Source organism: Mustela erminea, chromosome 4 (genome assembly GCF_009829155.1).
Source record: "Mustela erminea isolate mMusErm1 chromosome 4, mMusErm1.Pri, whole genome shotgun sequence".
Classification (NCBI taxonomy): Eukaryota; Metazoa; Chordata; class Mammalia; order Carnivora; family Mustelidae; genus Mustela; species Mustela erminea.
In genome coordinates, this window is record NC_045617.1 from 142,021,404 (window position 1) to 142,031,892 (window position 10,489).

Below are 10,489 nucleotides of genomic sequence, written 5' to 3' on the forward strand. Positions count from 1 at the left end.
GAGGTATCCACCACCCATCCCTTACTCCATGGAAAGTTGTGTGGACACAAATGGTTTCCATAGTTTTTTTTTTTTTTTTTTTTTTTTAAGATTTTATTTATTTATTTAAGAGAGAATGAGTGAGAGAGAGCATGAGAGAGGAGAAGGTCAGAGGGAGAAGCAGACTCCCCAAGGAGCTGGGAGCCCAATGCGGGACTCGATCCTGGAAGTCCGGGATCATGACCTGAGCCGAAGGCAGTTGCTCAACCAATTGAGCCACCCAGGTGCCCTGGTCTCCATAGTTTTAATGCAGTGGGTGCTGCTCAGGTTCCATATTTCTTGAAACTCAATCATTCTGTACCCCTAACAATTTTCTCCTTTCTGGAACATTCTTCTCTTGACTCCCATGGAGACCCATTCTCCTAGTCTTCTCTCATCTCTGTGTCTTCTCTTTTTTAGTCTCCTTTGTGGCTTTTCTTCCTCTACTCAACTTCCAGATGTAAGAGTGTTCAATGTCTTAGGCTCAGGCCTTCTTTTTTGCTATAGCTTCTCCTTAGCAGAGAAAATAATTTAATCCCAGGTTTCTAGGTGTAACAAATATGCTGATGACTAGCACATTTATGTCTCTATTCCAAAAGAGCCCCAGGTTTGTATATCCAATTTTTCACTTTTTAAATCCACATGGATGCAGAATAGACAATTTCTTTTTTTTTTTTCTCCAACAGATTTATTTGAAAGGAATGGATTTTGAGGAGAAAAAACATGGGGCAGAGGTATGGAATAGAAAATAAATACAAATGTAAGCTGTTTTGCTTATTGTTTTATAACCACAACAAATTTGTACAGAGAATACCCTGCACAAAACAACACAATAAAGGTTCAAAGATCGAGGTGTTCCCCTAGGCAAGGCTGAAGATTTCAGTCTCTGGTATTTGGAATTTAGGCTGCAGTCCTTGGTTTTGGATGGATCAGTGGGTGTGTGACACAGTCCATGCGTTTAACCAGATTTGAACAGAAGAATGGCCACTTGGCCCAGGTAGAAGTAGATGAAGTGTTTGGTTTCATGTGTCATGTAACTACCGAAGTTCCTCCCCACGATGCAGTGCCAGGTGGGGTTGTACTTCTTGTCAAACTCCTTATTAATATGGGCCGCAATGTCCTTCTCTATGTTATATTTCTCCAACGCCTGAGTTGCACACTCCACCGAGTCCTGTTGCATCTCCTCCGACATGTGGGCGTTTTTGATCACGGCCTTTCAGTCGCACATGGTTACCGAGAAGCAGGGGGCGACCAACTGCAATGGTCTCCTGGGGGAGGGGCTGGCGACACACACCCGACAGGAGCTACGGTCGCTACCGAAGCCGTGGCGCATCTCCAGAATAGACAATTTCTGCATAACATGCCTAAAATATCATTCATTCTTCTAGTCACCTTTTCATGACCCAGTCTCTTCCTAAGAAGAGATTTTCCCATGAAGGGAAATTCTATCACCATGGACTTGATTGATTAAGCTCATATCCCATGTGTGATTTCTTTTTTTTTTTCTTTCTTTTTTAAAAAAAATTTTTAATTTTTTTCAGCATAATAATATTCATTGTTTTTGCACCACACCCAGTGCTCCATGCAATCCGTGCCCTCTCCAATACCCACCACCTGGTTCCCCCAACCTCCCACCCCCCACCCCTTCAAAACCCTCAGGTTGTTTTTCAGAGTCCATAGTCTCTCATGGTTCACCTCCCCTTCCAATTTCCCTCAACTCCCTTCTCCTCTCCATCTCCCCTTGTCCTCCATGTTATTTGTTATGCTCCACAAATAAGTGAAACCATATGATAATTTACTGTCTCTGCTTGACTTATTTCACTCAGCATAATCTCTTCCAGTCCCGTCCATGTTGCTACAAAAGTTGGGTATTCATCCTTTCTGATGGAGGCATAATACTCCATAGTGTATATGGACCACATCTTCCTTATCCAAACTGTGGAAAGAACCAAGATGCTCTTCAATGGATGAATGGATAAGAAAGATGTGGTCCATGTGTGATTTCTAAGTACCCTTTTCTTATGTTTATGTAGAAAATTGTATATGGTTCATTTTTCAAACAATACAAGAAAAATAAAATTCCCCAATATGGGTAACTGCACAGGTACTTTTGACTTACATTTTTAGGATTGATTTTAAAAAGAAGCCTCATTCTATACCTATAGGAAACCGATCAAAATCTATCCAAGAAAGATGGTTTTAAGGCCATTTTAAATTCCTTGTGAGAGTTTTCACGGCATCTCCTAATAGTCTATTAATACAGTAAATATCCTGAATGCTCCCTCCCTGAAATTTAAGTCTTCTCTGCTTACCTTCCAGACCTTTCAGTAAAGGCATTAAACTGACTAACTTTACATGACCTTGTGAAATCTTATCTCAGTCTATAATTGCCTGCTCTGGTTGACTATCTACCCCTTATAGGAGCCAAAATGCGAGGCACTTCATTTATTCTATTTAATTCCATGTAATTAATGTGTTTAATTTTCACAATATTTTAGGAAGATATTATCTTCCCTGTTTTCCAGAAGGGGAAATTGAGGCTTGTAAAGGTTACATAAATAGTCCAAGGTCATTTCACGAATAAGAACTGGTATCCAATGATGTCAAAATCAGTGCTTTCTCCTGGATCCTGTGTTTGTGTGTGTGTTTATTTAAGTATTCCATATCACAACTCTGTGTGTGTGTGTGTGTGTGTGTGTGTGTATAAAAATCTCAAAATTCAAGCAACTATTAGCCACTAGAGAATCAGTTTCAGACACAGTGCTGGGTGGTGTTGTAACAGCGACACTGACATAACATCTTAATAACTGTGAGATGGGTGGAAGATTCTAGAGTACCTGGTCCAAAAGTGTAACCACTAGACACATGTGGCTATTTAAATTTTAATTTAACTTAATTATAGGAGAATAAAGCCAACTAAAATTTAAATTTAAAAGTCACTTCTTCAGTCACACTTACATTTAAGTATTTAAGTGCTCAATAGCCATGTCTAACTAGAGGCTACTATAATGGATGTCCCATCCCCAGAGAATGATCTCTTGGCTAGTACTTGTAGAGGATTCATGGCTTGTGTGTTTCCACAAATCATTTGAAAAGTAAGTAAAAATTAGTACCAACTTTGGTCAGCAGGGGCATTGCTAGTGACAAAGGAGATGGAAGCAAGATATGAACCTAAGGAAATTGTAAGTGAAAGTTAACTTAGATACACAAATTATTCCAGACTCTCCAAAAGACAGGCCTGAACTAAAAAAGAAATGATGGAAGAAAGCAAAATACTGTCCGGTTGCAAACTGAGTTAGTGATACCTTTTCACAATAACTTCAATAATATTTACAAGAGCTTAAGTAATTTTATGTGAGCTTGAGAAGATTTGCTGATAACAGAGAGAAAGAATGTTATAGTCAGTATTTAAAAATAAAAGTATGAGTGGGGCTCCTGGGTGGCTCAGTTGGTTAAGCATCTGACTCTTGATTTCAGCTCAAGTCATGATCTCAGGATCCTGGAATCAAGCCCCTCTTGGGCTCTGTCCTCAGCAGCAAATCTGCTTGAGATTCTCTCTCTCCCTCTGTCCCTCCTCCCACTTGCTCTCTCTCTCTAAAATTAATAAATCTTTTAAAAAATAAATAAAAAACAAAAGTATGAGCAACACGGCATTTAGTAACAATCCTAAATTAATCCAGACAAGAACAAAGTTTTAAAATTCTATTAGAAAGAACTAAGATTGATTTTTTTAAAAGATTTTATTTATTTGAGAGAGAGAGAGAGAGAGAATGAGAGAGAGAGCATGAGAAAGGGGAGGGTCAGAGGGAGCAGACTCCCCGAGGAGCAGGAAGCCGGATGCGGGACTTGATCCTGGGACTCCAGGATCATGACATGAGCCAAAGGCAGTCACTTAACCAACTGAGCCACCCAGGGGCCCTAAGATTGATTTTAAGACACACTCTCTTACATCATAAATGGGTATGGGATTCAACACAGAATGCTCGTTCGTCATGGGAGGTCTGGTTAACTGCCTATATCAAAGCTACATACTGCACACCAAGTGTTCCCTCAGTAGAAGCACCATCAGCTGCATTGAGCTGGGGCCCAGTGAGGTCTCAGTGAAGGCTGTGTGGGCTTTGGTAGTCTGGAAGAGAATCAGGAAAAGTATCATCCTAGGGAAGTAGCTAGTGAATGTAAGAACCCTGGTCTCAGGTATCATGTGACTCTCATCAAATAGGTTATTGGGGTTTTCTTAGAGCTGCCATGGTTGAATGCAAACAATGGCTTACTTTCAGACCTATTTATAAGGAGGTTCTACTCTAGAGGCGCCTGGGTGGCTCAGTGAGTTAAGCCTCTGCCTTCGGCTCAGATCATGATTCCAGGGTCCTAGGATTGAGCCCCGCATTGGGCTCTCTGTTCAGCAGGGAACCTGCTTCCCTGTCTCTCTCTGCCTGCCTCTCTGCCTACTCGTGATCTCTGTCAAAAAAGTAAATAAAATCTTAAAAAAAAGAAAAAGAGGTTCCACTCTATTGGAACCCTTGCTAATGGATTCCTACAAGGAGAGGTAGCTAGAATTGTGAGCTTTTGTCCCCTATATCAATATAAACCCTATTTCTTGCTCCAACTCTTATCTCTCCCTCTTTTCTGAATCTAAATTAGAGTTGGAAGAGTCTATGCCTAGACAATTCTGACCCCAATTCACCTCAGTCATGGATAAATATGGATATGGATAGAAAGCTCAACTGTAACTCAACTCCTGCCAACCAATAAGTCTCGGACTTTTTTCCTCTACTTTTCACTGATCCCATATTTATCATGTTGCTAATAAAAACAAAGCTAAATCAATCAATCAGCCAATCTAGCCAATCTCCAGTGTGAAGTTGGGGCTAGAGGAAGAAGATCCGGTTCTAGTGGATTTTCATACAAATCTCAAAGCCCTCTTAGGAGTTGTTCTCTTAGGAGAAATACTTTTCTAGATTAGTGGTTTAGTATTTTTGTTCTTGTCAAAAATGTAGACATTAGAAATTATCTTCAATGTGTAGAAGCCTGGATTTCAAGTGAAACCCAGGAAAATAGGACCATCTCTTCCATGTACTGAACTATAATGAGAAGTTCTCGATTATTGAGAGATTTACTCCATCATACTGTACCATTTAGAGTTGAGGGCCGAGTGCTGTCAAGAAGAGATCAAATGTTTAAGAAAGATAGTAAGTATGAGAAGTGTTTTCTATTTTTCATCAAAAACTATTAAAATATATATATTTAACTTTTTAATTATATGAAGTTTTGAACATATAATAAAGTAGAAAAATGAGATACTGTACGTCCCCACCAGCTTCAACAATGATCCATGTACCTAATATTGTCTCATCTATAGTCCTTCCATCTGTATTTCTACCCCTCACTATACTCATTTGATGCAAATCTCAAACATTAAATTTAATCAGAATGTACCTTTAAATAATGACACTCTTTTTAACATCATGAACTTCTAGGTGTGACTACAGAAAATATAGGATAGCATATTAATAGATGCCACACAGGTAACATTGGCAAAATTCTGAATGTTGGAAACTCTACTGGATAAACACTCAGTTTTTTTTTAACAAATAAATTGCAAAGGATAAAATAGGATTATGGATAACCTATCAGTTGAGAAAGACTAAGACACACATTGATTCTAACTAACAATTAGGAGACAATTGGGGAAATTTAAAACACTATGTTGGTATTTGATGATATTAAGTGATATTAAAGAATTACTGTTTTCTTTTTTTGTTCTTTCCTTTCTCTTTGTGTCTTTAAGCAGCGAAGATAATGGTATTATGATTATGGGAAGAATTTTTTTTAATAGTTTGCCACAAAAAACAAGAGTAAATGTTATCTATCTGGAAACTGATAACTCAGAATGACTCAAAACTTAGGAGTTCTGAGTAACTCCCTTCTTCCTGTGGCAGTTTTTATATTTTGAATAATAAAAGAGAAAATGTTACAAAAGTGAAATAAAGTAAAGTAAGCAAATCCTGAATTCAAAGATAAACACACAAACTCCAGATTCTTTCTGTTTTGAGGGGCAAAAAGCCGTTGTCGTTTTCAGAGTTAAGTAACAGAGCAAGGAAGCCATTATTGTCTAAACACTTTTTTCCTTTCTTTTCTTTCCTTTATTTTTAAATTTTATATTATTTTTTCAATGTTCCAAGATTTGTTGTTTATGCACCACACCCAGTGTTCCATGCAACTCGTGCCCTCCTTAATACCCACCACTGGGCTCATGCATCCCCCCATCTCCCTCCCCACTCTCCCCCAAAACCCCTCAGTTTGTTTCTCAGAGTCCACAGTCTCTCATGGTTCATGGTTCAGCTCCCCCTCTGATTTCCCCCAACTCCCTTCTCCTCTCCTCCACCCAATGTCCTCTGTGTTATTCCTTATGCTCCACAAGTAAGTGAAACCATATGATAATTGATTTTCTCTGCTTATTTCATTTTTCTTTTCTTCTCTTTTTTTTCTTTTCTTCCCTTCCCTTCCTTTTATAAATCTATATACCAAACAACCCTGAGTTCTGCAGAATTCTCAGCTTTAGTCATTTTTGCCTTGTTAAAAGTAGAGAGACCCATTATTTTATGACTCCAGTTCACACCCTTTCCTCTGTCCTGCACAGGTGATGTAGGCCATTGGAAAAAGCATCGAGAACACTCCTTAGACCTTTTTCCCCAGCTTTTCACACCATGCCATATATTTAAATAACAGGCTGAGGTGGGGAGTGATGAGTCTCTCAAGGAAATAAATACTGTGCACTCATTAGAAGGCTCATTAAGAATAAAGTACAGGAAGGGGGCTCTGAGAACAGACTCTTATTCTGGTGTTTATTAGGACAAAGCACTCTTTAATGGGGCACCTGAAATGCTCTCTGCTGCAGTCATTATTAGGCATTAGTGCTTTTACTAACTTCTTGGGATCAGCTTTGCCCTTTCTCTGCCTTGGTAAACAGTTGACAACAATGCCCTTGTGTTTCAGTCTCCTGCAGAGAATTTGTTCTCACTTTTCCTGTCTTTGCTCAGGAGTCCTGTGCTTCTGCTCTGCCAGGTGTTTGAAAATTGGACCTCTCTTCCTAGCACTGTGAATTGAAGGATATAAGCACACTTTATTTCTTGTCTCCCACCACCCCCGGCCCCAATCCCTCTTCCCTTCCTCCATTTCGTATACAACTCTCGTATTCTCTTTCGCTCCTTTCCCTTAGGGCAGAGGTTGTGCAACTTCATCTTTAAAGGGTCAGGTAGTACAGACAGTGAATCGTTTAGGCTTCCTGGTCCATAAGATCACCCTCATAATTCTACCATTGTAGTGCAGAAACAGCCATATACTATACATGAATGAATGGGTGTGGCTGTGTGCCAATAAAACTTTATTTATAAAAACAGGTGGTGGGCCAGATTTGGTCCACAGGCTGCAGTGTGCTGACCCCTGTTCTAGAGCTCTAAAAAGGAAGTTCCCATTGCACTTATAAGAGGAAAGTGAGTACGCGGTATTCCCAAACAGTTTTAACTTCATTTATTCAATAAGCCATCAAATTTCAATACCTACTGAATTTTTAATACCCATTCTGTGCCTGACTCTGTGCTAGGTACTGGGAATATGGAAGCATAAAAAACCCAAGGAACTCAGAGTCTTATTAGTCATTAGACAGAAGAATGAACAACTACAATATGATATATTTAATGCTAAAATGGACATAATGGGCAGCTGAGACCACAGGTTAACAGTATATAAGAGGGTCTCTTGAGCATTTGAGTGTCACTGCAGGACTAGTGTATGTGCGGGTCTTCCAGAAAGGAGACCACAGGGAGCGAAGGAAAGAATGGCTAGCAGAAAAGGAGGCTCGGCAGGTGGGAAAGTCTTGTGTTCCATGCTTGTGTTATGATTGTATTTTGTAAGACGTGGGAGCCAAGGGACAATTACTGCACAAGAATGGTCAGATTTTCCTGCTAACTTACAGGAAGCAAAGGGGGAGCTTCAAATCCATCAGGCCTTGCAGGCTTTGCCTTTCTCTTGAGAAGCTGTCAAAAACAAGGAAAAGTTCACAAAGCAAGAATCTAGAAAACCAGAGGGCTACTGAAAATAGCCCAAGTATTCTTCCTATTAACTTTCCATTTGCATTGGTATTGGAAGTTTGATGTTTGCCAGAAATAAAGCTCTCTTAGTTCAGTGGCAAGAGGAGGAGAATTGTTGGGCGCCTGGTTGGCTCAGTGGGTTAAAGCCTCTGCCTTCAGCTCAGATCATGGTCTCAGGGTTTTGGAATCGAGCCCCACATCAGAGGCTCTCTGCTCAGTGGGGAGCCTGCTTCCCCCCACCCTCTGCCTACCTCTCTGCTTACTTGCGATCTCTCTCTCTCAAATAAATAAATAAATAAATAAAATATTTAAAAAATACAAATAAAAAATAAAAAAAGAGGAGAATTTTTAAAAATTCCAAGGGGCTAATAATTCCAAGATCTACGATGAAGAGCTTCTTCTGAGTATGATTTGAAGGCTTCTGAGGAATCCCTTTGCACTGAAACACCATACTCGTCCACCTTCTGTAGGATCTAGAATTATACAACTGGAGATTTTATTCCTTTGTGTATTGCCCTCTCGAGGCAAGGTATTTTAAAATGCAAACACTCCCAGGAGGAAGGATACACTACGTCAATCATACCCTTGTTCGAATGAGGATATAAATCTGATAGGATCTCAGGAGAACAGAGACGGCTGAGATGGACAACAGGAGGAGGCTTCTGGAGTAAGGCAAGAACTTACAGAACTGGGATGTGGAAGGTAAACTCTGCCTCCTTCCCAGTATCGCCCAGGGCAGCATGAAACATAATAAGGTGGGTGAGGAAGGGGCAGAAAATAGCAGCTGATTAATTAACATGGGGAGGAGAAGTGTGTCTTTCTCAGACTCAGTGGAATTTTTACTGCCTAACATTTCCACAGCCAATTTGTAAAGCTGCCTGGGAGTGTTCCGCGTGTGCAAGGCAGACACATAAAGGGGAGGGCGACAATTAGGAAGCCAAAGATGCTTCAGACTGGGGATGGGCTGCGAGTGACAACAGAAAGACCCCCCCCCCCCCGCCGCCCCTTACTTCTGGCAGCTCTTATTCTTCTCCCAACAAGCTCCTGCCTGCTGCTTTGTCTCCGAATGCAAAACCCGAGTGCCTCGGTGAATAAACCAGGGCTCTGTTTCTCAAGGAGAGACAGTGCCCAGTCTCTTGGGTTTGCTGTTTGTTCCCACGCGGTGCCCACTGATTTGAAGCTGGTGAGAGATGGAAGGGCATAGCGTGTAGGTGATGACAAAGAGGCACTCTGGGGCCCCAGAATGGAACTCCTCAGGTGTCGTCCTACTTCTGGCATCGCCATGGGAATCGCAGAAAGACAATTCCGAAGCCAGTTCCTGCCTGGGTCAGGCAAAAAAATTAACAAACAAACAAAAATCCTCACCACACACACACACACACACACACACTTTCAGGCTTTCTTGATTGACTTGTGCATTAAATATTGAACCGCGTCTATCGCAGACCTACTTTGCGTGAAGTTAGTTTCTGGTCAGGTGCCAGGAAGATTCACAGGCACATGCACGAATGATTAGCACACGGATAGTTGCCTGCGGGTGACAGAGAAGTTATCTGAATGTACAGGAAGGAAATAGAATGGCCTCCATTCCTCAAATATAGAAGCAAGCCGAGAGACTGTAAAAGTTTGAAAGAGTTTATGGGATACTCCAGAGGTGACATGGGGAACACCAGATTGGGAATGATCTGAACAAGCCCTGACTGGAACTTGGAACGGAAGGTAACACAAGACTGTGAAACCACAGCCAGCTACATCATTTGCCTGGCCCGGTGCGAAATGAAAAGGCAGGACTTCTTGTTGAAAAATCAGGAGAAAATGTGCCCTCACTTTGTACTAAGTACTGAAATGTGGAACATGTTTCTTTCTTCCAGGTCCTTTCTCTTGACCTGTCTTTATTTCACTGTCATGTTCCTGGGACTCAGGGGTGACCAGCTGGGTCACCATACTCCTCACAGACACCCAGGGTCCTGCCCCATGACTCAGCGTGTGAGCACACGGCCCCCTGCCTACCAGGTGCCTGGTCCCACTGGCCACCTGATTGATGCATGTGGCTCCGACCAGGTCCCATGGGCGGGCCACCCTAAGCATGGGGACAGGTGGCCATGAAGGATCTCTGCTGCCACACGGGGACACAGTCAGTACCTGGGTGGGGTTGAGTGAGAGGCTGGGTGAGGGCCAGGAGGGGAAAGCTGGCTGGGACCCTGGGTGTGGCAGTGGTCACTGGTTGGAAGCAGGAAAGGTAGAATCCATTTCCGGGAGGCAGCAGGGGGAGGAACTGTCTGTGAAGGGAGGCTTCAAGGCCAGGGACAAGTTCCAGGGTCCCAGTGGGCTTCAATGACAAAACACAAATTAACATTACTGGGGCACCTGGGCGGCTTAGC

General features: G+C 41.7%; 1 protein-coding gene across 1 annotated transcript; it reads right to left on the minus strand.

The window, feature by feature from the left end:
- Positions 1-769: 769 nt before the first annotated feature.
- Positions 770-1,337, minus strand: LOC116587858 (dynein light chain 1, cytoplasmic-like). Its single transcript, XM_032338378.1, has one exon. It carries the CDS (start codon positions 1,208-1,210, stop codon positions 977-979), a length of 234 nt encoding a protein of 77 aa, XP_032194269.1. The 5' UTR covers positions 1,211-1,337; the 3' UTR covers positions 770-976.
- Between the last annotated feature and the right edge of the window lie 9,152 nt (positions 1,338-10,489).